General features: G+C 43.5%; 2 protein-coding genes across 2 annotated transcripts in view; one reads left to right on the forward strand and one right to left on the reverse strand.

The window, feature by feature from the left end:
- Positions 1 to 18839, reverse strand: part of LOC139665856 (diacylglycerol kinase eta-like) — a gene marked incomplete at its 3' end in the record, with an annotated part of 38427 nt that extends 19588 nt beyond the window's left edge. Inside the window, exons 1-4 of the mRNA XM_071544858.1 lie at positions 18659 to 18839; positions 16848 to 17012; positions 7264 to 7374; positions 3407 to 3487 (exon numbers count right to left, since the gene is read on the reverse strand). Coding sequence (XP_071400959.1) covers positions 3407 to 3487; positions 7264 to 7374; positions 16848 to 17012; positions 18659 to 18706 — 405 coding nt within the window. The remainder of the gene's footprint in view (positions 1 to 3406; positions 3488 to 7263; positions 7375 to 16847; positions 17013 to 18658) is intronic.
- A 1170-nt stretch (positions 18840 to 20009) lies between these two features.
- Positions 20010 to 27598, forward strand: part of LOC139665855 (von Willebrand factor A domain-containing protein 8-like) — a 37984-nt gene continuing 30395 nt past the window's right edge. Inside the window, 4 exon segments of the mRNA XM_071544857.1 lie at positions 20010 to 20255; positions 21136 to 21213; positions 21347 to 21477; positions 22500 to 22610. Coding sequence (XP_071400958.1) covers positions 20117 to 20255; positions 21136 to 21213; positions 21347 to 21477; positions 22500 to 22610 — 459 coding nt within the window. The 5' untranslated portion in view covers positions 20010 to 20116.

Raw genomic sequence — 27598 nt, forward strand, 5'->3', positions numbered from 1 at the left:
TAATAACCGAGCCAATCCAATAAGCGTGAGTGAGTGAGTCAGAGTGAGAGAGGCAGTGTATCCCTGCAGAGCCTGTAACGAGTTAGGGGCTGGGCTGGGCTGAGCTCTCCCTCACGTGGACCTCAAGGTGCTCCCCTCACTACAGCAAGACTGCCTCATCGCATATTCACACAGGCTCCCCTCGCTGCTGACGCAGAGCACGCACTCGCATACACACACATACAAATGCACACATGTACACTCGCACATAGACAGATAAACAGCAGGCAATTAAGATGCAGACACACAGGCGCACACACAACACATTCAAACAAAAAGCAATTATATACAGCAGGGGTTCTCAAACATTTCATGTCACAGACCCCCAAATAGAAACATATATATGTAACATTTTGGATAAGATTTTTTCCAAGGGACCCATATGGGAAGATATTCATTGTTGGTAAAGTATATAATTGTATGACTGTCTACACTGCACATGGAGAGAAAATAGCAGTGAGAGTGAAATGATTCTAGTTCTTATTTCAAGAGACTAAAATCACAATGAAATCAAACTATTCCTCATTTTGTTAGGGAGTCCCTGGTTACACAGCAAAGACATAAGCATGCACATAAACACACAAAGCAGGACATCTGCAGAGCTCAAACACAAATCAAACAGTCGAGCAGTCAAATGGTCACGCCACTCCGAGTAGCACCAACCTGCATGGAGGACGCCAGCATCACTCATCCCCGCCCGAAAGACAGACAGACAGACAGAGAAAGCAGCCAGACAGATAGAACAATCGGCGGCCAGACAGACAGACAGACAGACAGTCAGTCAGTCAGACAGAAAAACCAGTAATTGCTCCGCACAGTCGGAGCTAAGCCCTGCAATGCCTCCTCTGCAGTGGTCTGTCTCTCTCTCTCTCTCTCTCTTTCTCTCTCTCTCTCTCATATCACAATCCCATAAGTGGTCCGATGAAGCCTGGTCTCCCCCTGTCGGTGTGTGTGAGTGTGTCTGGGTTGATGCGCATGTGAGAGAGAGAGAGAGATAGGGGGGAGAGAGAGAGAGAGAGAGAGAGAGAGAGAGGTAGTGTGGTGTAGACTTCTGCACTGCAGGTGAACGCACACATTCCCATTCAACATGTCACACTACCTTTGGCTGTGTATCTCATTGTTGCATCCCGTCTCTCCCAGTCCCGTCTCTCCTGTCTTCTCCACCTCTCCACTCCCTCTCTTCTCCTCTGCCTCCTTCTTTCCCCTCCCACTGCTCAACCCTCCTGCTCATGCCTCCCTCTACCCCTCTTTTCTCTCTCTCTCCCCCAGTGAGTATGCGTGTGTGTGTGTGTGTGTGTGTGTGCGTGTGCATGTGTGCAGTCAGTAACGGCGTGACATCACTCCAGGATTTCCTCTACCGCTCTACCTCGCCGTCTCTTTCCCTCCGACATCCCTTCTTCAGCTGCTCTGTATTCGTTCCCCCTCAACCATTAGATTACCAGCTTCTATTTCTGCCACCTGTCTTCCTCTCGCCTCTGTCTGTCTATATTTCTCAAGCGTATTTTGCACTCATTCCCCTTTCTCCCTCTTTTCAAATCTCCTTACCCCCTCCCCTCCCTCCTCCCATTCCTCCTCCATGGCAATCTCTTTCCCCTCCTTCCCTCCCTCTCATCATCTCAGTGGGGATGCTGCTCATAAGGACATGTTGATCTCAGCTCCAAAGCTTTGCCGTTCACTCCGCTACTGCTTCACAAGAAACAGAACGCAGCGTGCGCCTCAACCCTGGAACACGTGCGGCGGCACTGGCACACACTCACAGCTGTACACACACACACACACATACTACAGGCACACGTAATCTCATTTATGAATATGGCAGCAGTCAAGACACCCCGAGTGCGCTCAGTGAAGCGCTGAAGGCAGTGCTAAGAATAGCTGCGTGCGCTCCTCTGGGACCTGTTCTCCTGCCTCCCTCCTCCTCCTCAGTTTCTTATTATAGCAACACCAGGGGAGAGGGCAGACATTTATAGAAAGGACAGGCCCCGACTCCCTCCTTCCCTGTCTGTTTGCATCCTCGCTGATGAGACTCATGTTTACTACCCTCCACCTCCCACACACGCTCATCCAATCCAGCCAATCATCCTTTCTCCAGCGTGCATCCATTCATAGCAACATCGGTTGTTCTCTCCCCATGGATGTGCCAGGAGCAGTGTGTGACAAATAAAAAATGACGCCAGCAATGCCGGGAAAGGTCTTGATTTATTAAAATATAATCTAAATATAACTAGGCTTGGCATTTTCTAGGTATATAATATGCAAGGCTATTCATTTTCCTTGAAGGATGACTCCTGTTTTCTTGTAATACACTGATGAATCTCTGGCCTGAGAGCAGGTGCAACATGAATGCCGTTTGATTCACAAGTGTTTCATTTCACAAACAACATCTAAATTTGCCCCTGCTAATGCAAAATAAATGAGACTCATAGGAGAACTGGGACATTTCATAAAACTTAGTCAAATCATCACTAGCATTTTGTTTTGAGCTAAGAATGGTGTAGTGAGCAGGGAGACTATCCTTCATTCAGAGGAACTGAGTTAAAGTCCCCATGGCAGCAAGCATTTGCCCTGCTGAAGTGTCCTTGAGCAACACACTGAATCCCTAGTTTAGATTCACAAAAAGGGCAGACGCTCAAATTTCACTAATGTTACTAAGGCTTTTACCAGGAAAACAAAACCATGCATTCTCCTGTCATCTGGTTCTTAGATGACTCTCCAGCCAAAGAGACATCACTTAAGTAAATGAGGATGCTGTTTCTATTGATACAGGAACATGCACAGTACCAGTAACACCTAAGTGCAGATAAGATCCAGTAGGTTAAGTTGCAAGTATGTACTGCCTCTGTCTAAAGCATTTGCACAACTTTATTCATCCAAACCTAAACTCCCGAACTGACCACAACATCCCATGAATAAAGTAAGAAACAGCGATGCGAAAAGAGTTCAAAGTTACTGAAATTTTCTAGTCGATATATCAAATCGATATATGACATTTTCTAGTTGCTATATGCAATTAAATATATTTCAACTGCAAGCTGAAGACCACATAGAGTATTGTCACATACATGTATGAATGCTGCATATTTTGACTTTGCACTGCACCAGTATTTGAATGTATTTCCGTCATCCCAACATTGCACTAGCTCCAACGTCATTCAAACCTAAGCGGCCTGGGGGTCTTAGCCAGGTTCAACAGAGCAGGCACTGTGTAACGCAGTGTCAGTCTGGCTGTACACTCCACAGTGGCTGCCACACAATGTGACGCTCTGTGACGCACTCGGTCTCACTGCTTCACACGTGTTTCTGTCTATGCCCCCCCACCAACTCCCTTTATGTCTGTGTGTGTAGTAAAGCCACAATGGACACTCACCGTGAAGCTGTTGTTGACATTCTTTGTGCTGGACTCTGCAACGCTGGCATCTGATAGGTCCACCTCGTCAAAGATAAGGGACTGCAGAAGACAGGAGAGGAGGAGGAGGACAGAGAGGTAGAGGGCACATAACCGAATGAGCATATGCAGAATATTTGCATACATAGGATGGAGCTTATTAGCTTATTCTAACTCGTATACTAAGGCATGGAGTGAGGGGGGATGGGCTGTGGGAGAAATGTCCCGTCATGGCCAGAGCAAAGCAGATCTACATGGAGAGGTGAAACTTATCTAAATAGCATGACAGCTAGGGTAAGGGTCAGTCTAAAGTCAAGGGGAAGGGTCTAATTGTAATTACAATTTCTGGATATTAAGAAACTGGCCCACACCCTAGTCCTACGATAGCAGTCTATTATGAGAATTATATAAAAGCATACCTTTCAAAATACTGTGATAATGATCTATGCCTTAAATCTATTGCACGAAACATTCTAAAGAGCAGATAGAGGTTTGTTTTTTTTGTTAAGGTTTTGGTCCAGCCATGTCCTACAGGCCAGGGCCAATGCTAAACACAGCTAACTTTGGTTGACGGGGTGGGAAAAAAAACACTTACACTGGCAAAATCTCAAATCTTAACTGTTTAACTGGAGTCATATCTGGTGAATGAGGAAACTTTGGTATAATAACAAGCACCAACCGGCGTGACCACTCTTGCTCTGCTAATAAGGGTATTGTCATCCTGGAAGACATTGCTACCATTAGGAAAGTATGGGGGAAAGCTGATCCCTCAGAAATGCTTTGGTCAAAAGTTATGAGTACAATTTGTCTGGCCCTCTTGAAGATAACTCAATTTATCCCATTGCCAGGAAATGCACTTCACCACAACACAGCAACACTACGCGCCTACAGCGGAGTGCGGACTGCGTTTCCTTTGTTTTGACTCTGTACATAAAGGAGAAGAGTGTGAACAACAGGACAGTTCATGTTCATAGTTTGGACTAAATCTCTGTGAGGCGCTGGAGCAAACGCCAACCGATGTAGCAAGCAGACAGACAGAGAGGCAGGCCAGAGGCTGCTAACAGCAACATGATATCCTAACAGAGCTCTGATGGTGACATCAGTGTAAGGCACGCAGCTGAGCTCTTAAAGGGCCGCGGGCCAAAAACCAATGCCGTCAAAGGAATGCCCTCTGTGTATGTGTGTGTTTGTGTGTGTGTTTGTGTGTATGTGTGTGTTGGAGGAGGGGGCTGCTGCAGCTGTCAGAGGGAATGCCCAGTTTATGACGCTCTCTCCAGGCCTGGGTGGAGAGGGACACCGGCCAGCGTTTGTGTGTATCTGTGTGTGAGAGTGTGTGTGTGTGTGTGTGTGTGTGTGTGTGTGTGTTTGGAGCATGTGTCTCAGCGCTTGTGCATGTGCCTGTAAGAGTGTGTGCTTGCGTGTGTAGGCGGGTGGGCCAAAGGGGCCTGACAGAGTGTGAGTGGCATGCCAACATAAACACTACCCCCCCTGTTCCAGTGCTCTTGGCTGCTATGCCATTACTGGCATCACGTGTGTGTGTATGTGTGTGTGTGTGTGTGTGTGTGTGTCTGTGTGTGTGTGTGTGTGTGTGTGTGTGTGTGTGTGTGTGTGTATATGACACATTGCTTTCCCAGTTTCTGTTCATATCTAACTCTTGACACACTCCTTCTCCCTCTCTCACACACCACCATCCCCCCCCACACACACACTCATACATGTGTGAGCACATACCCAATAGTCTTGAGGGAAGCTGTAATGAAGGCTGACAGTGAATGGTGGACTAGGGCAAGAGTCCAGGCCCTCGGTTGCCCATAGATCCAGAGCTAAGCTCCGAGGCTGCATCTCAGTGACCTAAACAAGCCTCCTCTCCACTCCTTCTCTCCTCTCCCCTTATCCTACTTTTCACACCTGGCCATTCAGCTATTAGAGGCTATTATAAATGCCTTGCTTGTAAAGCCTGATAATAAAAATTGATAATAATGAAATATACCTATGTCTAGCTTTCGCTCAGGCCATTTTGTGTCCTCAAATAATGTGAACAAAATGTTTACTAGGAGAGATGGAAAATAGTCGTGGCAATACATGGGAGCTGTGCCATTAGGAAGAAGAGGAGAGGAGAGGAGGTTAGGAAAAACTGGACCGCTGAGATGTGGCCTCCATGATGGATCAATGTGGATTCTAAAGGCTTCTTCTAAAAGCAGAGGGCAGCACAGCCAACCGGGCTACCTGGGAGATGCCAGAGTGAACGGGCATGTAAGAAATGGGCTGAGGTGGCTAGCACTTATCTATGGAGGCTAATGTCACTGTCTGGCCATGACAGAAAGAACTCATGTTTATCATGGATCAATTACATCCAACTGATGCCAACCATGATGCACTATCAATAACATATTTTCATCTATTTAAATCACTTTATTTAACTTCTTATTTTCTTTGTCCTTTTAGCATGGCCATCTAGAGACTTTAGATGCAGGGAAGGGCAACTAACACACACAGTGTAACAACAATAGCCACAAGCCTCATTTAAGACCACGTCTAGTTGAACAAGGTAATCTGATCCAGGCCTAAAAGTGGCCTAAAGTCTGCACACAGAGGTTATGTTGCCCAACCCGCGATTATTCCTAGGATATACTATGCATTCATGTCATATGGGGATAAATGAGTTCTGGATTGCAAAAAACTGCTCACTTCTTCCACTAAGTTGTAATTGCCGGTAATTGTGGTAAGCTTGGAATTAATTGAAAAACCGTTATTTCTTATCAATGCATCCTCAATACAGCTTTTCCAACTGTCAGAATAACTATCTATATCTATGTTATTTTGCATCTCATCTCTAAAACTTGAGACCTTCAGTGTAGGTCAAAGTATTTTTGCGTGACCACACACTCTGAAATGTCAAGTCCAGTCCAAATCATCCCGTCCCATCACATATGGCAAGAATGCAGCAATAACATAAAGGTGAGTGGGTAAAGAAGGGATGGTGAAGGAGGGGGGCTGAGCTGTTCTGGTGGTCTGGGCCCCCTCGCCCCTGGCTATGCTGTGCTGACCCGGATTGTCATTAGGCCTTCCTCAGATCCGCTGGCACCCAAGGGTGGGGGGGAGCGCCGTGGGGCCGTCCAGCACACGGACAGAACCCGCCAGCACACGCGACTCCTGGACACCCTGCGCAGCGCCCGCTCCTGCCAGCGCGCCAGGGCACTGCCAGACTAGTGCGCGCACACACACACACACATACACACACACACATATATTACAGACCAGGGAGGTTAGGTTAGAGGCAAAGAAATGTCAACAAAGTAGATAAAGTTCAAAGGTTAAAGAAAGAGATATGCCTAAAAAAAGAAAAGGGGTGAAAATAAAAGGTAAAGAAGGTTTGTCTTGAGAGGAAAGAAATCCAAGATGATAGTAAACCAGCTTCAGGGTTTAAGGGAGTGAAATAAAGGATCTGAGAAGGTTTGATGGGTCAGGAAGTGATTTTAATGTCATGATTTTTTTTTTTTGTGGCCCCAAGGTATCAGATTAGAAGAGAGAGGTATGGGACAGAGGTTACGTTTAAGGCAGTGTGCTTGCCTCCTAGACTGTGAAGGCCTTTTCTCCAGACACTGAAGTTGGCCATGTGTGGGACTGTGTGGCAGAGAGAGGGAGAGACTGTGTGAACCGTTGGGAAGATCAGTAGAACTCGGCGGTTTGGCAGCTCCAGCTTTTCCATCTAAAATAAGCCATTTCACAAATAGGCAGAAGACTTGAGAGCATTTAACCTGCTCACTGGTGACTGTGTGTGTCTGTGTTTGTGCATGTTTATGTGTGTGTGTGTCATATGAGGATGAAAGTGGACCTACCTTGGCGTCTTTGGCGTAGTAGAGAGTTCGCCCTCTCAGTTTGAAGTAGCGCTTTTTCCACCTCTGGAATGAGCTTGTCTGTTTCAGCAACAATCCCTCCTTTATACTAGTCTAGAGGGAAAAAAAAGACAAGGAAAAAGACAGATTAAGAATTAAACAAATTGTTTATGTGTCTCATATATGGCTCATTTTGTATTTTTCACTGCAAAATGCTTACAGTACATCAGAAAGTAACACAAAGCCTCAATCTCGCACACACTGCATCTCGCTCTTGGGCGCTGAACACCCTCTTGTATTTATCTACAGGAAACTGTCAAGATAAAAAGTGTGTGCGTGTGTGTTTATGTGTGTGTGTGTGTGTGTGTGTGTGTGCGTTCATGTCCCAATCCGAGCACCAATTTTACGCATGGGAGATGAGGGATAGGCCAAACAGTGGAGAAGAAAGGAAAGCCATTACACACACCATCCCTCGTTTCTCTGAAGCACTATAAACACACATCACTCACACTCAACCCCTTCGCCACGGACAGAGAGAGAGAGCAAGGGACATGGAGAGAGAGGGAGAGGGAGAGAGAGAGAAGAGGGAGAAAAAAGAGAGAGAAAGGGCAGGGGCAGCATCCCATTGACTGCTTGTGCTGCCTTGGCCATCTGTTGAGCTCAGAGGAATTTGGCGGTTTCAAACATTTTAACCCTTGTGACTAAATACACATCTGTCTTCCACTCTGCAAGTTTGACAAGCTTTAAAGAGACTCTCGCCATGTGGGAAATAGACTTGATGATGAACGCTCCACGCTCCAGGAACATTTCATGGGGACTTTTAACAGCGAAGCAATATAAGGGAAAGGGGAAGAGAGATACAATATACATATGGGGCGAGAAACTGGGCTGATAAAGGCAAAATGAGATGGGAGAGTGAAAATGGATAGGGAAATGAAAAAAAAGTTACATGAATGATGGAAAGAGAGAGAAAGAGAGAGTGAGAGAGAAAGAGAGAGACTGAGGTCATCTGTCTCCTACAGAACCACTGTGTGTCATTGCAGATCAAATCAGCTCTCTATGTCCAACAGACACACAAACACACTCACACACACACACACACCATCATCATGATCATCATGATCACCATCATCAAAACACACACACAACCACACATACAGAGCAAATACAGCGAGACTCAGAACAGTGGAAGTGGAAAAGATCAGACACACAAACACACACATACAGATGGAAATGCTGGGTGGAAGAACATCATTCTCTCTGGGCACACAGAGGAGAGGTGGGGCACACACACACACACACACACAGACACACACACACACACACACACACAGACACACACTTGGGCTATTTATAGCAGAGGAAGGCTGCTCTCTGAGGAGAGAATTACAAACAGAGACACAGGCCTGGAGCTGACATCCTGCCCACCAGCTGTGTCAACTTAAACACAGTGAACACTGCTGTAGCATACAGGCTCACTAGATACACACACACACACACACGGGCATGTCACATTGGATGAAGGGAACACATACAAAGCCGCAAACACACACACACACACACTAAACTGCACTGCCTTTCTGATACTTACTACCCAGCTAGGAGATCGAGTAGCATGTTATACTAAGGATTTGTTGGGACTGAAAAAGCTAAAAAAAAAAAAAAATACACTACATACAACAGTGCCTCTGGATTTGCTTTGCTTTAGCAGTCCTTTGCTTACACTAAAGCAGTGGTTGTCAAAGTAGGGTCCCGGGGCACCCAGGGGTCCTTGAGGGGGAGTTCAGTGCACCAAAATAAGTTTAATTTCACTATAATTGAATTGACTAGAGATTATCCCGATGAGAGAGAATCTAAAAGAATGACTAATGATAGGGTTCAGTCTCACCAGTATTATCTCCCCACATACAGTCAAGTGCTTGGTCAAAACGCTTCTGAGGCAAGCTGACAAATGACAAAGAGGGATCAGGGAGAGAACAAGAGACCATGACAAAGAATGAGAAACAAGAGAGGAAATGTGAGAGAAAGGAGAACCAAGCTATATCTACACACACACACACACACACACACACACAAACACAAACACACGCACATACACCCGTCTCACTTGTGGAGGCCAAACACTGTGAATCCAGTGAAGCGGCTGTCTGCATGGTTCAGATGTTAATTCCCTGCTTCCCTTTACGTAGGTACGGTCTGAAGAAGCAAATTCCAGCGGTGGATTAAGGTGAAATACCTCAATCCTGACTGCCCTATAAGGCCTCAGACACTCGCCTGTGACCGAAATCAAGGGGGATGGAAATACCCAGGGACAGGCATTGCGGATGAGGTCATCTCCTGGTTTAGACCTACTGGACTAAACCAGTGTACTGGAGGCAGTGAGGTGCGTTCAGGGATCTCCTCTCCAGTTTATAGAGCGTTTCAACAGAATCTCGTTGTTACTAAAATAAGACACAGGGCTTTTATTGGCCTGAATTAACTAGAAAGAGATGCCCTTGAATTTGTACAGATGTCTACTTGGCAAGACACAGTCAACACACAAATGCATGCACACACACACATACACACTCACGTGCACACATATATATAGGTTGTGCAATCAGCTGTTTGGACTGCTAATCCAATCAGAAGAGGGAGAACACACGGCTGACTGAGAGGCTTCATGAAGGCCTCATGACTGACTGAGAGGGACCGCTCGCACGCGCACACACACACACACACACACAAACACACACACACACACACACAGTGGGTGAAGTATACTCTGGGTAAGCTGGGAAGTTGAGTCATTGTACCCACAGGAATGTTTCTACATAGACTATGAGTTGTACTAGTACTGACACTCACAAGTAAACATAATAGACTATTTCTGTCTTCAGGAAAACACACTGTACCCAGTGGTGCCACATACAGTGGGTGTTTTAGTGCAGTCCATGTTGTATCTCAGCAATAGTCTAGTTACTTAAAATAGAATAGTTGACAGCCAGGTTTGAATGAGCATGAGAAATGTTTCCTAAATAGATTATAGATAGAAAAATGTAATTGCCATTCATCGATTATTCATTTCTATAGTAATAGTCGTCAGTAGTAACAACTTTTGTATGTATGTATATATGTATATGCGTACCTGTTGTCCTGTCTTATTCTATCTTAAGCACACTGACACAAACTCCTTGCAACTTAAGTCGATATGGCAATAGACCGAATCTTACTGAACCTTGAATCTATCTGGCTTTATAGCTAAAGGTTTGTCTTACAGCTTGAAGTTACAGTTGTAGTCATACTGCGACAGAAACTTTCAGACTTTGAGCCACCAAAGTCAGAAGTGGAACTTTTCTTCTCTCTGCCCAGCCAGAGCAGCAGAAGTGACTTTGCTCTAGTTGGATGTTCTATTTTCTAGTTTGTCCCTCCTTGGCCTCCATAGTTCCTCTCCTTGTCTTCATCTCCTTCCTGTTGCCAAGTGGGCCAGAAGTGATCTATAAATAGGCCTTCTGCTCTCCTCTCTGCACCGCTCCTCTCCTCCGCTAAATTGTGAGAGGGAGAGCAAGTCCTGTGCCAGAGAGAACTGAGTAACCTGAGCACCGTGTACCTTACACCCACACTCTGCCTGGCTGCTGACAGGGTGACACACACTGTCTCTGCACAGCATACACACACACACACACACACACACACTCATACAATGGACAAAGGCACACGCAGGCAGCTCCAGCAGTCCAGCAGCTGTGTGGGGTGGATAAGAGCAGAGCAGGAGTTCCCTGGCAGAGTGAATGAAGAGAGCAGAGCAGGCCTACATCCTGTCTTTGAGGACACCCAGCCAGCCAGTCAAACAGCTTGCCTACTCACATTGCTAGATCATGGAGGACTTGACCACCTACACACACAAGCTAGTGCTAAAACTAGAGCCAACAATACACTCTCTCTCTCACCTGACTTGTACAGGCTGCAGAGCCTCGTGTCCTAAACCAATTAGCACTCCCTCCAGGGTTTTACAGAGGTTTTCATCTAATTAATTTGATGAAAAATGCTTGACTTTCCAGTTCTTTCTCTGGTTAGCTTAATTGTTTAGTGTGCAGTTTAATGCTGAGAACAAAGATAGGTTACAGCGGCCTTATAAATATAGAGAGCTGCTAATTTTGCACTAAATATCATGATGACAAATTGCCATCTATTTGACAGATCCACATTATCAGGATCAAATAAGTTCACATGAATTCACATTTGAGTGTCCTATCTATTATATAAGTTCTAGCACATCAGGTGACACCGCCCAGCCTGAAGTGAACCTGGTTTTACCTTCCCAGCAAACATTTTGACATTGAACAGATTGATACGACACTGAGAACCCAAAACTGTTTTGTGAAATCTAAATATCTTTCTGATATCAGCTCAAAACAGTTTTATCATGAATTTTTACATCGTCAAGTTTGGGGCTTGCTTGAGTTGACAATGAACTTATTCATCTTCTGCATGTCGCCGTCTGTCAAATGCTTGCTGGGTATGAAGACTGCGATGACTAGCATTTTGTCCTCCTCCCTACTGTGTGTACGATAACAATCGGCCAGATGAGATGAGTTAATCCCCTGCTCCAGGCCAGGGCTCCAGAGACGGGGACGACTCGGAGACTCGCTGGCCTAGAATGAGACACCCAGCCTGGGGGGAGAGGGACCAGAGCGGGCAGCCTGCCTGGGCCACCAATGAGCTCTTTCTCTCTAATGTAAGGCCCGCGGTGATGCTGCTGAGGGAGCATATGTCACTGCTACTTCCCCGTCAGGGCTAAGAGCCAAGACCCCATCTTTTATCTCTCTCTGCCCTGCCAATACTGTGACTTCCCTTTAATACGGGGCCAGGATCTTGCAGGGGCCCCCGGACAATACGCACACGTGGACAGAAAGAGAGATATTGGGTTCCAGTCTCTCAAAAGAAGACCTAACCCTGTCTGGCTATTTCAACCGCTAGGACTACTGATAACGCTAAACTGCTGCAGCTGTAATTGCCCTATCCATAAAGAAGACTGCTTACTGTTGTGTAGTTAAGTGCTAGTGGATACTGACTGGCTGCTGAGAGAAGCCTTTTGTCTTATCCAGGAATCTCTCCACATAGTCAGGCTCTGATTTACCTCCATTACCCACTCATCCTCCTTTCCTGAGTAAGACAAGAGTGATTGTGGAGCCAGAACAATCAAGTCTTTTAGAGAGCGGTGCTGAATCTCTCCATTCCTCCCTTCTCTCTTTCCATTCCTTCTCCTGTTGTCACCCCCCCCCCCCCCCCTTCTCCTGTATCCCTCTCAGCATATTGTCCTGTCTGTTGGGTGTAATTGTAACCCCGTACCCTTCCTCCCCCTCACGCCACGCCTCAGTGTCACCATGGTGATGGGAAAATTACAATCCAGTAGTTGCGAAGGGGTAATTCCTCTGTCTGATACATCTTCTGTGCAACCGGACCACATACATGGGTATTTTTACATCTGTCAAGTGGGCACAGGAGATGTTAAGCGTAATGTTGTTTGCGGCCGGCAATTTCCATGCAATTATCTCAATTAGATTCAGCTACAGCTTTAGACACAAAAGGCATTCTCGCTCAACTTAACATTGCTTCTGGCGCTATATCGGATTCTGCTACGCGATTACATGCAGTCACTATTTCTGTGAGTGTGCATGTTAGAGAGAAAGAGGGAGTGTGTGTGAGAAAGAGACAGACAGACATAGTAAGAGGATGTAGTAGAAAACATGGGTTGACACATAAGGTGACACCATCGCTTCAGAGCACTTCTCTAAAGCAACATCCTGCTGGCAACCGATCTGCATCACATACTGTGTATCGCTTATCCCTGATGACTTGAAATGAAACATAGCTTTAAAATGCACAAGGAAGGGGCATTTTAACCATTTAAATCCTCCCAGTCCTCCCAGTCAAGAAAAAAAAACTGATGAACACATATCAGGTTGCAATGCATTCTCAATAGGAAGCAGCAGCACAAGACATTCAAATGGGCAAAAACCAACACACCCTGATGAAGGCTTTGTTAAATGTATATTCTGTGTTCAGGTTACCTTCTATGCTGCCTCTAAACAAATTTACCTTGAACTGTGCTTTGAGTGTCTTCAGCAAATTTACCAAAGAGCAAGGTAAAATCGCAAAAATTGGATTCAGTCTTCATCTAATAGTCCAACCCTACTTCCCATAAAATGAACACCAAAGTGTGACCCCTCTGCCCAGCACAGGGGCAATATGGACTGGAAGATGAACTCTGTGTCCAAACCCCTCACCCCGGCCCCCTAACCCCCAGCATCTATCTGATCTGGATCAGCCTGTGTCAGGCTGGTATAGCGATCCCAGCCCCCTGTAACAGCAGCAGGCCGGGGGCTCTGCTTCCTATCATGCAGCCATCAATCACAGCTTTATAAGCTCTCCTCAGCTGCAACAGCACACCGTGAAAGGACAGAGGGAAGGGGTGAGAGGAGAGAGGACAGGAAAGAGGAGGATATGAAAAAAACTATTATTCAACCTCACAACATTGAGCAATGTATGTATTCCAATTCCACCATGCCAAGAAACTCTCTTTCGGCGCTACAAGTAGTTTAATGTCTAAAACATATTTATAGCAATGTAATCTATTGGACTCCCTGCATGAGAGAGACAGTGAGAAATGACAGTTTCTAAAGCCTATATGATGGAGTATCAGATTCCCTCTGTGTGCGGTCAAATCCCATTACTTTCTAGGAGACAGGGGACAATCAGGCACTAGAGAGCTCTCAGGACTGCAGGCGGGGAAAGATGATACCGAGCGTCTCATCACTGCAGCAGCCGACCAGTCATAATCACTGTTCATTAACAACCACTGTACTCACAGACGTCAATATATTGATTGGCCATGAAGTTTATGGATGACTATCATCATTAGCTGACATCTAGCAGACAATTTCAAAGCTTAGCTAGCTGGTCGGATCATGAATCTGGAGAAAGACAGAGATATGGTGCACATTCGTCAGGAGTTTCACTGCAAAAAATATCCATGTTAACAAATTAACTAGTAATGAGTATTTAAATCTTTATAAATCTTTTCTCAGTTTTTCTTACAAGTGAAAATATGACTTGTTGACAATGAAAATCAACTTGTTTCAATATTTTCCTTGAATCAATATTATCTTGATATATGTGGAATGATATCCCTAATTGCGCCCTATTTCAAAATATTGTCACTTGTTTCAAGAAAATTCCCCAAACATGCAAAATTGCACAAGTTAAATTATCTCATTTCACCCAATGGGCAGATTTTTTTTTGTCACTTGTTCTAAGGAGAAGAAGATTTAAGCCTCAATGCAAGATTAAATGCATGTTGCTAGCTTTGCTTTCACACTCCCTGTGCATTTTGATTTCCCGACACACTTGATATGCTTCCTGTCTTCTCTCAAGATTCTCTCAAAATTGAAACCAAATGTCAAATATGCAAAATGTTGATAATCCAAAGTATGGAAATAGAGAGAGAAGATATCTGAGTAGATACTAGTTGAGACCCACAGTGGCATACAGTCGGTACAACGTGCCACCTCAACCCAATCAGCTCTCTTTCAGGCAGCGTTGCCATGGAGTCAGCCAATAAGGGGAGAGAGATGTGGTTGTCTGCGGCAACCAGAGAGATGGCGGGCAGAGAGGGACGGACATAGACGTTGTGATGAGTGGACAGGCACACACACACACACACACACACACACAGAAGTCCAAGGGTGAGCAAACAACCAGGTGGAACAACACTCAGTGAGTCAGTGCCTGCATGATCCATTAGTACCCCTCAGCACACACACACACACACACACACATACACACACAGAAACCCACAGAGCCATACAGCAACAACACTGGATGAGGGTAGACACTCTCTTTCCCTCTCATTCCTCTTTGTTAGCTTTGTTAGCACAGTGTCAACATGCTGAACACACTGATACAACTGCAGCAGAAGTGCTATATACCACTGTAACGGCAGCATGACCCACCACTGTAGCGTGACACATAGCCATATAGCCAACACATATACCTACTGTAGGTATAGCCCATACGTCTCACATAAACCTGACTTTCAACCCTCCCGGCCAACAAACTTCACTTTAGAGGCATCAGGTGAGTGAAGAATCACTGAATGCATGGAAAAATAAACTTACTGAACAATAAACACTCATACAACAAACATTAATGACCATGTGAACCCATCAGCTGGCTCTGTCTGGCTCTTAATTGAGTGTACCGTACCCCCTCTGCGTAGCACTACTTACTTACACATGGCTGGTGGGGTAATTAGCATAAGAAAGGCAGGGCCAGCCAACCCTGTGCCCCAAGCCTCTAAATATATCCCCTATCTTGAATAATGTAGGCAGGGTGGAGTGGAGCAGTCAATAATTAAGTGGATCCATTGGGCTGGGAGGACGACACTCATTTACAGTGTCAAAGGTAAAGTTGGGCAGGGCAGCTTAGGTGTCAGGGGTAAGGAACAGCATGGCATCCTCTTACTCCAGCACTTTTGTCAAAGGTAGTGATGTAGTGCAAGCTTAACCGGCCTGACTGCAGTTTTTTTATTTGTGGAATACAGTTTAGCTATTTTTTAAACTGATATGAATCTTTATTAATTTCATACTATAGGCTACAATACATAAACTGTACCAAGTTGATGTAAGTTATATAAAGAAAAGAGAAAAACATAAATTGATGTTTCTTTCTGAAATTATAATTCATATTGGTGGTTGTTTGCCTTATGATGACTGATGATTGAGGTCACAGTTTACCCTCATTTACTACTACTATCACTGGCCATAGGTCTTATAAAGGCAATGACAATTTCACAGTCACAGAAAACAATACTCCTAGAAAAAAATCATTAAAAACAAATTAATTCAGAAAGAACTACAATTTAACCAACTGATTGTGAATGGGTTCACTTGCAATGAAAGGTATGCTCTCCGCTCTCTGCCACTGGGGCTGTACAACTCAGTAACCCTCCTTTTTTTCTGACAGTGGAGGTGCACACTCTAACTTCCATAAGCGACCTGTGCTGTAAGATGGGAACTTTATTTCTTTCATTGTAAACAACAGCTAAACGTATCACTCATAGGCTATTTAACAATCTGTGAAAACAGTGCATTTACAACCTTGTCCTGATTACCCTGTAATAGCTCTATTGACTGTCAATATAATGGGTCACAAGCCAGTCACACCTTGGGCATCAAAGACAGCAGTAGTAGGCCTATAGGCCTGTGGGCTAAGCAAGTTTAACAAATAATAACACTGTAATAGGCTACACTGGACCTCAAAGAGACAATCTCTTTCTCTCTTTTCAGACTGCAGGGTCAGCCACAGAGCAGCACCCATGGAGCTGGTATAGCGCCTTGCTCAAAGATACTTCAGCTTGTCCACTCGGGGGCTTGAACCCCAGTCCTCCGGTTGAAGGACAATCTCTAACCGCTAAGCCACCCTGCCGCCACAAAGCCCATTCAAAATGAACACATAACAAACGACATCTGATCACGACAAAATCTTAGTCAAGACACCCAGATAGGACACACAGAGACAGAGACGGAGACGGAGATGTGTCTTACCTTGCTCCGGATCTGCCCGGAGGTGGACACTTTCCGGATGAGTTTCTGGGGGCCTTCCTGCTCCGCCTCGCTGTCCGAGGACTCGTCCGCCGCTCCGGAGCCGGCGACAGCCCCGACCACATGGGCATGGATCCCCGCCGCGGACGCGGGCCCTTTCTCCGGCTCCTGTCGCGGGGAGGGATAAGACCAGTCGGGGTTAGCCTTCGCCCGGTCCGCCGCTCCCTTCCTCTCCTGGAGGCGAGAGCTGGACAGCGGCTGGAAAGCGTCTCTCCTCGCTGTCATCTTTCACCGGCTCTCTTTTAGCCGCTACAATAAAGACCGCTGTGTTTTCAGGCGTATGTGTGGGCTGATAAACGCACGGGGGGTGTAGCATGTCGCGGCGCGTGTACGTGCTGGGCTCCACACCGTAAAAGCCCAGTCTCTGGCTGATGTTTATGGCCCCAGCCTGCACGGCTAGTCCAGACTGAGGCTAGAGACCGCCTCATCCAGCCCGCTGACCGGTGGACACGGCCGTGGCATGGCAGACCCTAGCGGCTGATTTACACAAGCAAGGCATTCAAGTGGCGCTGCAGCAGTAAAGGAAGCCTATAAACCAAATTACTGAGTTAAGACTGAATTTCACTTTTTTGCTTAAATCCTAACAAAAAGAAGCATGGAGCTCCTATAGGCCTATTACATTTTTAGAATACTATAAATATAACAACAAAAGTAGGTATACAGTCCTATATAAGTCCCTATATGAGCATTCTAGGACTATTATAAGAATATTATAGTGATACCATACGAGGTAAAGTATGATAAGGTATAAGGTATGATAAGGTCACTATAAACTCATTGTTAAGTCTTTATAGGAATATTATAGTGATATTTCGTTAGGGGATGTGCATGCATGCATATGCACAGTTATATAGGATGCTTGACTAAATGATGATTAGGTTAAAAAAGATAGATGTGAGCCCGATTAACTGAAATGCCCAAGAACGCGTTATAGTCTATTAATCTTAAAATCTCTCGGTCTGGATACATTGTAGCTTATGTATCCGAACGAGACATGACAGGGTTTATGACATTTTCATAAGATGTGGCAAAACGGCACTCTTGCATAAGAAGAAGTAGCCTATCTTGTAATGAAAGGAAAAACGCTATTACGGGTTGGTTACAAAATTTGGTACATGAAAATCTCGAATTGAAGCTGACAGAACGAGAGGAGAAGAGACGAGAAGAGACGAGAAGAGAAGAGAAGAGAAGAGAAGAGAAGAGAAGAGAAGAGAAGACTGCCTTGCTTCCTTCTTCGACCTATTAATTTTTAGTGTTCTGTAGCCTATCTGGAAATAAACTGTACCAAACTGTTACCACGAAGTAACGTGCCGACATAAGAAAAATCCGAGAAATTGCTTAAAATGTACGGTCATTGAACAAACATGTCTTAACACTGTCAGTGCTTTTGTGTTAAGTGTTTAGCCCTCCAAAAGCAAGCCTCATGAAGAACTAAAGTAGCCTAATCCTATAACACATTTTAGAAGGATAGAAATGCCACAACAAGGCAAATATGGCGATAGGAAAATATTGCTATATTGCCATAGGAACATATAACAATATTATACTGATACCACAGAAGAAAAGGAAGAAAAACCCCCCAAAGTAGCTTACGATAAGGTCACTATAAACTCACTATTGAGAACCACAGACACACTGTGATTCCCTATAGGAATATCATAGTGATTTCTCGTTGGGGAAACAAAGCAGGCTCGTAATGAAACCAGACACAGAGAGATAAAAAAAAAAAGTCTTCTTTGTTGAAATTTACTAACCAGTTCCTCCCAGGCAGGGCTGCGGGTGTAATGGTAGACATCCTCCATAGTCCCAGTCCTGTCTGTCCGCTCCGGGGGAAAAAGAAACGAATCAGGGAACGGTGGAGGAATTTACAACCTGTCTAATTGCCCTTATATCAGTCATATGCGCCCTGAATAGACGGGATTATCTCGCCTTGTCTTTCCTGAAGGCTACTACCCGACCACTCTCCTGCTCTTTTCCCTCGCGGTACTCTTTCAAGGGCTGAGCCTCGCCGCTCCACGTGATAAGTGTCAAACCCGCTTTAATAAACGGCACGGCACGGCGCTGCCTGGCCTGGCACGGCACGGCACGGCGGAGAGCACGGACAACTCCAGTTTGTGTGTGTGTGTGTGTGTGTTTGTGTAGGAATGTGTGCGTCTGTGTGTGTGTGTGTGTGTGTGTGTGTGTGTGAGAGAGAGAGAGAGAGAGAGAGAGAGAGAGAGAGACTAATGTATATGACGTCATCGATCTGGTGGTATTCACCTTGGTTATCCAATTTATAAAGCCATAAATTTATCCCCCATCATTTTAACGTTGATTGATGCAAGCTATAATGATTTCAAGCGACTTTCTGTCTCTTCGCTGAGGGCAACCTTCTGAACGAGCACAACGGCAGAAAATATTTTCTGTGGGAATTTAGAGGATTATAATGACATCATTACATAAACTTTATCGCAGCAAAACAATCTATTCTATAATATTCTATTCATGTGACCAATATTAGGCATAGCCCAATAGTTTTTGGTATGACTTTAATAAAGTATTGTCAAATAAAACCAGCAATAAATAATTGCCCTAAAACAATAAATAAATAAATAATAATATCGGCTCTGTTAAATAAATAATAATATCGGCTCTGTTTTTAGTTTACAATAAGCTATATTAAAAAACAAACAAACAAAAAAAAACCATAAATGGAATACAAATAATGATTACTTAACCCTCTCTCTCTCTCTCTCTCTCTCTCTCTCTCTCTCTCTCACACACACACACACACACACACACACACACGCACACGCACACGCACACACACACACACACACATACGCACACTTACAAATACTTTCTTTAACAATATGCTGAGCAATAACCTCATAAACACATTTGATTGATCTTATAAAGCAATAGGCCTAATTACACTGCTGTTATACATAATAGGCTACAGCTATTTATGTCATTACTGCGTTTTTATTCATGTCATTGAATACTTTAGACTGGAGGAATAGTCGGAACATTTGTCCATAAGCATGATACCACTACGGAAGACTTTAGCCTCGGACCACTTTCGGTCCCTCTTTTATTATCTTCCGCCTGCTGCAAAATGAACTGACAGAAATTATGAAATCAGTATGAGGGAACCTAGGACATAGCTTATTAAGAACAGTTGTGTACCTTATTTTGGAGTCTGTTTTGGAGGGCAACAGCATAGTTTCAGCATGCATTCTCAAATATTATGTAAAGGTACAGCAGCGGCTGTCGCTGCGAGGAGAATGCGGAATATTTTGGGTGCTGTCCTGGGAAGAGACGGCTGGACGTGGAGAACCCATGAGGTCAAACTTCTCAACACGTCCTCAGGTAACTTAACCGGCCTGTTTCAACAGTGACCCACCGTAGGCAGTGCTTTCCAGTGAATTTAGAACAACATGGAGGCGCCGTTAGGCACGGCACGAAGAAAGAGCGCACATGTTCATAATTGTTTTGTCTTTAATCGGTAATAATTAACTAATAACAATACAATGTGACTCCTCCGCCAATCAATACAGTTCTTGAACAGTAGTAAAACAGCGTGGTTGCGAGGCGACACGTAAGTACCGATGATGGTTTTCGGGTAGCGCATTGATATTCAAATGAACTGCGATGAGATTACATGTGTGCGTTTATGTGGCATTTAACAACGACTTCAAACATGACTCAGCCAATCAGTACTGAGGACCGGCGCTATCTGTTTATCATGTAACTGTTAGCTAGTTTACAACGTTATCTGTACATATCAAGGAGGTATTAACGTACATACTGGCTGCTGATGTAACCGGCTAGCAATATGCTACTAGCTACAGTTAGCAGTCACCTGTGTTCTTTTTATCGTTACTGTGTCAAAGGTAGCAGACGTGACCGACACAAATAAACATGACTAAACATTAATAGACTCGGAAAACTCGCCTCAGGTGTGTATCCTCAAATAGTAAATGTTTATATTAGTTTAACAAGCCAGGTTGCCACCATTATCATATTTATAGTTGCATTACCACATCTGTGTTATTACATTACTGCAACTGTGTTTACATTATCAGCTTCTATAGTTTGCAGGGTAGCACTCCAGTGGTCATTAGACAACGAGTGTCAGGTTTACCTTGTCAACATTTGATATGCCTCTTCTTGCACTGATTTTCATTTACCAAGTACATTTTGTCCTGATGGTCATTGAAATTGACTTGGTTACCCTGTGTTTTTGTAGGTGACACAGTGAAGATAGGAGATATCTCTTACCAACTCAAAACACCTCGAAATCCAGAACTTGTTCCTATCAAACACAGTAAGTAATAGTGTGTGTGTCTGGAGATGTGAATCTGTATGGACATATGCATTTTCTCATGCAATGAGAGGGGGAAAGTTGCAACAGGTGGAAGAGAGAGTTACAAAATCTTAATTGTGCTTGTGTTTGCCAGTTTCAGACTCACTACCTCAGACAGTGGCCCAGCACCTACGATGGATCATGCAGAAAGACCTACTGGGGCAGGATGTGTTTCTCATTGGCCCCCCAGGACCCCTGAGACGCTCCATAGCCATGCAATACCTTGTGAGTACACACACACACACACACACACACACACACACACACAGACACACACACATCCATGAATGGTCATTTGGCTGGTACCTGTACAATTGCTGACAAATGATGTTTGATAATGTTGTTATGGAAATGGAGATTTGGTCTGTGCATGAGGCACAGAAAGCTGACGTGTTACCATGGTGAAGTCCTGTTTTCACTGAATATTCCAGGGGCCACCTATCATTACAACTGCCTGAATGTCATGCACTGTCCACACATGAAACAATACTTATCCATGACACATCACCGAATAACCAAAACTCTGACAGCAATCTTAGGGAACAGATGAACCATTGTACACAAGGAAATGCAAACCTTTCTAACCATACACATTTTGTGGCTAGTAGCTGATGAGTCATCAAGAGATTTAAGAGATAAAACATTTGTTGATTCATACAATTTGAGCTTTTAAACCCTAATGACCTTGACTTCATCGTGTCAGTAACAGAATTGTGTATTTTTGTAACTGTATGTTTTATGTCTACAAAGTCAGTCTCCCATTTTCTGTTACTGGATCAGCTCCATGAGAGTCTGAGCAGTGTTATTTCTGGTTTTGAATGGCACTTGTTGATGTTCCCAAATCTAAATTCTGTTTTAGGGTTGACTTCCTCATAAAAGGATATTTCACAGTGATTGAGATTGAAAAAGGTTTTTGGTGCCAGAATTCTGACCTGTAAAGACACTGCAGGCTAACTACTACATATACAGTTTACATTACTATTATTATACAGTTATACATTATACTGTTTACTGTATATACAGTTTACATTATACTATTATTATTACATTACTACTTATTACATTAATATTACTGTTACAGTGCAAATCTATTTTTAACGATTCTCTCACTACCAAAATATTTTTGCGAATTTTGTGAATATTATCAGCACTAAATAAAGTGATCCAGCCAGGAGACTAGCACTGTTGTATGGTGTTCTGAAATGTTGTGATGCTGTACAGTAAAGCGTTCCCTTGTTGCTGACCAGGAGCTGACCAGGCGGGAAGTAGAGTATGTGTCTCTGTCCAGGGACACCACAGAGACTGACCTGAAACAGAGGAGGGAGATCCGCTCAGGGACGGCCTTCTACATAGACCAGGTAAGTCCACTCACTCAGCCTATGTACTGTAAGGTGAGGTCCCGGTTTGTCCGGGATTGTCCGGGATTGTTTCAAGATGGGTGTCCCGACTCCCGACAAATATCTGTAAAACACTAAAATGTCCCGGTTTTCAACATTCACTACCAAATTGTCCCGGTTTTCCACAATTAAAATAATAATAATAGTATTATACTTGTTTTCAGCGCTTACATAGACGTTTATCATGTTCTGTCCCGCTCATTATTACCTAACCCAATCAAAAAACAAACAATGCACCACACGTCTGAATTCAACACTGATTTGTCTGTATGTGTGTCAATCAATCAATGTGTCGTTGTCAAGGCTGTTGCTAGCCTATGACACTTGTGGCTCTGTCTGACAGAATCTGTCAGTACACTAACGGTTAGCTGTCATGCCGAAGAGAAAGTCTCTTTTTTGGATTTATGGAGACAAAACATCATTTTTTGTTTGCTGAGGCGCTGTCCATGGTGTTGAAAGGGTCCCGGTTTGGGGGTTTGAAAATGTGGTCACCCTAATGTACTGTCTACCAAGTCTACCAACCAAATCAATAAGGGTCACCTGCCACACTGATTGGTAACTTTTGAGACAATAAGAGTTGAATGCCTCAGTTATATACAATCTGTGCCTGTTCTCAAGTGTTGTCCTCTCTTGCAATTTGAATTCTGCTGCACTTTGTGGATTTACAACTTTGATAAATTGTATCAGTGAGTGAGAAATTTTAAATTAACACACAGTGCCTGGTTCAAAATAGCACTGAAAATGGGAAGGGTGACATGTTTCTATGAAAAATTAATAATAATAATTATTATTATTATATAATTATTTTGGCTGTTAAAAATTATTCTTGGCAGGTAAATTATTTAGGTTACCAGACCTTAGCAGGTGAGCCAAAAAGTTTATTTCTGACACTGCTACCAAGTGCTTTGGAAATGCAGCATGAGTCTAGACATGTCTCAACTGTTTTTCAGAATCAGAATCACATGATTTGTCAAGTATAGTAATAAATGTACAGGAATATGTCTCGGCGGCATTGGTGCAGACATGTTGACAACTTGCATGTTACAAAACACATGCTGATGCACACAATACAGACCAACAGGGCTTCACATTCAGTGCAAATAGTCAAGACATACTAAGGACATAAAACTGTATTTCTTTTTTGAAACTTTAATATTTATTGAGTTTTTGTTTCTGCATAGAACCAAAGGTATTGTGCATGTTGACTTCTGACTTTTTTACAACCAGAAAGATAGAAAAAGAAAACAAAAACAAAACAGCCATGGTTACAAGTGTCCATTATCAAAGAAGGGTGTATACAAATCCAGTATCTTGAAATTTTATATATCAGTTAGTCCATAAGCAGTTTCCACTGAGTCATAAATCATCCATTTCTTCCATTTACTAACAAAAACATTTTCTCTCACTCTAAGCCGATAGGTCATTTTCTCCATAGTATAAATCTCTCTTATAATTTCTAACCATTGTTCTATAGTAGGGGGTTCAGTCGTATACCAATTTCTTGTTATTGCCTTCTTGCTTGTGATCAATAATATCTTGGTTAAATATCTATCATTGTCAATGACACAATCATTTATATTTCCAAGGTACATAACTTTGCATTCCTTAGGTATTGCATATCCCAGAATGTCTTTAAGTGAAACATGCACATTTTCCCAAAATGAGTGTAATTTATGACATTCCCAAAAAATGTGTGCATGGTTTCATAAAACTGTATTTCACTCTACATAGATACCGTCAACATTCTATAGCTGTGTGCCCAGCGTGGCATGGGACAAAGTCACTCCTGTAGAGGGAAGTGTGGGCAGTGTCAAGTCTGTAATAGAATCTGTTCTGTAAAGGCGGTGTTAGAAATCTTTCTGGTACTAAGTGATCGGTGGATTATTTTAGGAGAGAAACATTATTGGTTAAACTGTTAACTTCTTGCTGGACCGACACTGTACTGTAGCTTCGTTAATAGATACAGTTGCTTCAGTTTCCCCACTCACACTGTATCATAACCATTTAATTACTGTAGTGTTAAACTGCCGTCTCCTCCCTTTCCATTCAGTTCCATTCCATGGCACCTGCTGATCTATCAGGGTTTATGCAAACACACACCCCCACACTCTGTTGAGGAGTTTGTCAGTCAGGTAACCATGGAGACCAGCAGCTCCTCATTATCAGGTTTCATTTCTCCAAGGAGAACTTCAGATCCTCTATTCATTCCCGGGGGTCCAGAAGAAAGATCACGGGGAAAAAAATCCCATCGAAGCTTGTTCATTATACCCTGTCGCTGGGCTTTGAAGAGTCAGTGGCAACAAATAATGATTTATCATGAGCTGTGATGATTAACATTTAGACAGTCATGTCATTATCTACAACTAATTAGCGCATAGCTGCAACTGTGTTAAAAATAACTTGGTTGCATAACAGTTTAAAAATCATCTCCATGGAAACAGAATGAAGTTTTTCTTTACTTATTCTCCAAGCGTTTATCCCTGAGACCTCACCCAGGAAGTTGGTCAGCTGGAACTGGGAAACTCCCGGCCAATGGATTTAAGAGTTTCTTATTGTTTTAGTGGGCTGGAAGGGAGGTCAGTTGGAGTGTCACTACCCTTTGTTTCTCTCAGTGGTTTGATAATTAAATAGAGAGTATGGGCCCTATTTTTGTGCCAGTGCAGATGAAGTGCAGTGACCTTGCGCCTGTGCCCACTAAGACCATGTCTGTGTGTAAGCGCTGTGCTATTTTTGTGGCTTTAGTTGGTGAAGACTCACCCACATAGACCTCTCCAACATCACATAAACCCCTCTTATGTATGTTATATTTTATTTATTTATGACTTTGATGTAAATACTTCAACCTGTCTTTTACCAGTCGTCTACATGCACATCAAAAATATGATTATTATGCAATGAAGCCAATAATGCAAGTAAGGCAGAGTCTCACTGGGCTAGATTAAAATCACAATGAAACTGCATTTTGAGAGCATCTTGCTTCCTTAATGTGATGTATTTCCTGTTGAAACAGGATATTGGGGTGCAACGTAATCTTCCCATGGGACATCAGTTAGGTAGAGAAAGGCAGTTTTATTTGATGGGAGGGACGGAGGGGCAGGACTGTTCAAAAATGTGTGATGGATTTATTGATTGGAATTTTCATGTAAGCCTCCTGGTCCACAGTGAAGTCATCACTCAAGATTTTCTGTTTTCCAGGAAGTAAAAGTAATTAGATTTTGTTATAAAAATACAATAAAATAATTTTGTTGTTATTTTTTTGATGTACAATTTCAAATAGGTGTGTGTTATGACAGTTAGAATTAGCTAAAATGGCAAAAAAAAAGTGTGACTTCAGTGTGACTTTAAAAGGTGATTCTTACCAATATCTGCAATCATAGCTGTTTGTAGGATGTATGATGGCCTTACCTGTCTGTTGATGAAATTACATCCCGGGTCGCATTGGACACAGTAGTTCACACAGCTCCATTTTAAAGTCCACTCTACATCACTGAACTCCCTCAGGTCCACACATTCCCACCAGTCCTCACTCTGTATCCTCATCCAAAAACGCTTGGTTGCCGGGGGTGCAGTCATGCGTTGTCTCCTTCTTTCCATGAGATTTCGTAAAAGTAGCGCCTGAAGCATGGCATTTTGTAATTTCAACAGAGAAAGGCCTATGGCTGCAACAAACAACATGATTTGGTAGTGCAGCATCATGGCTGTATTTGTTTTGGTAAAATCTGACAGTGGCAGGACAGTAAACAAGTTATTATTTTTTTTTAGCAAAAATAAAAACCTATTTCCACAACTCTCTCTGGATAATTAAAATAAGTAGGCCTACTTTACTCATGTAAATGGGATTGTTATAGGACTATTTCCTTACAGAATTGGCAGTAGGGGTATTATTGTGTGCATGTAAGTGCGCATGTAAGTAAGGGGCAGTGGTGGCCTAAAGGTTAGAGAAGCAAGCTTGTGACCGGAAGGTCGTCGGTTCAGTCCCCCGGCAGGATAAATCTGGGTGGGGAAAGTGAAAAGCAGCACTTGCCCCTCCCTCATTACCACCATTGAGGTGCCCTTGAGCAAGGCCCTTAACCCCAACCGCTCCAGTGGATCAGACTGTGGTTGTACTGGTCAGCTTCCAGGTGTGAATGTGATCAGAGCGTTCCTGAAAACTGAAACTGAAACTTCCCCTGAATAAATAAAGCTGAAGAAAAAAAATGTCAACGTAGCCAATGACTAACTGAATGCAACCTTTTTAATCACTTCAGTAAAACAAATTACAGGCAGCTTACAAAATAAAGGAAAACATTTTATCATACTACAAAATTAGATGTATCTGCACATGTTATTGTGTCAATTGTCATCCAACATATATCTGTTGATGTGCATCATTACAAACAGAACACATGGTGGCAGGGATTTCAATATCTCCAGAAACGAGAATTAAACTTAAAAAAGGGACATTATCTGCCCTTGGCAGCATATTTGGGGTGCTGTATAATCACACCTTGCGACTGTGCACCTTCCAGTCAAGAACATCAGTTTCCTCTCGGGAGAAGCCGGTCTGGACTCTCCTCATCCATTACACCCATAACTGTCAGTGTTTTTACGTAAATGGGGTGAGAGGAGCTGATTCGATTGGTCTTGATTGAAGCAGCCTCTACCATGCCTACAGGTAATTTATTCCTCTTAATCCAACCCCTTTTACAACTGTGCCACAGGTGTGCCAGTGTCTCTGGTGACAAAATGACCCAAAATCTGTGCATACCTGTACCTTGATTCACAATAGGGTCCTAGAACTGAAATGCAGTGCATTATAGTTTGCAAATTCACAGTGGTACCTACTATGTACGGTATACACCATACAGTTTTAGTGTGATATTCAGGGTTTTGGCCTGGTCCAAAGACCAGGACGCTGTCTGAATGGTTGACCTGTTTCCTGTCAGTCGTCCTGTTCTTATCCACTAATG

The sequence above is a fragment of the Centroberyx affinis genome, unplaced genomic scaffold (assembly GCF_046629955.1).
Source record: "Centroberyx affinis isolate AG114_WGS23_722 - 3 ecotype Tasmania unplaced genomic scaffold, CSIRO-AGI_Caff_v1 ptg004704l_1, whole genome shotgun sequence".
Taxonomy (NCBI): domain Eukaryota; kingdom Metazoa; phylum Chordata; class Actinopteri; order Beryciformes; family Berycidae; genus Centroberyx; species Centroberyx affinis.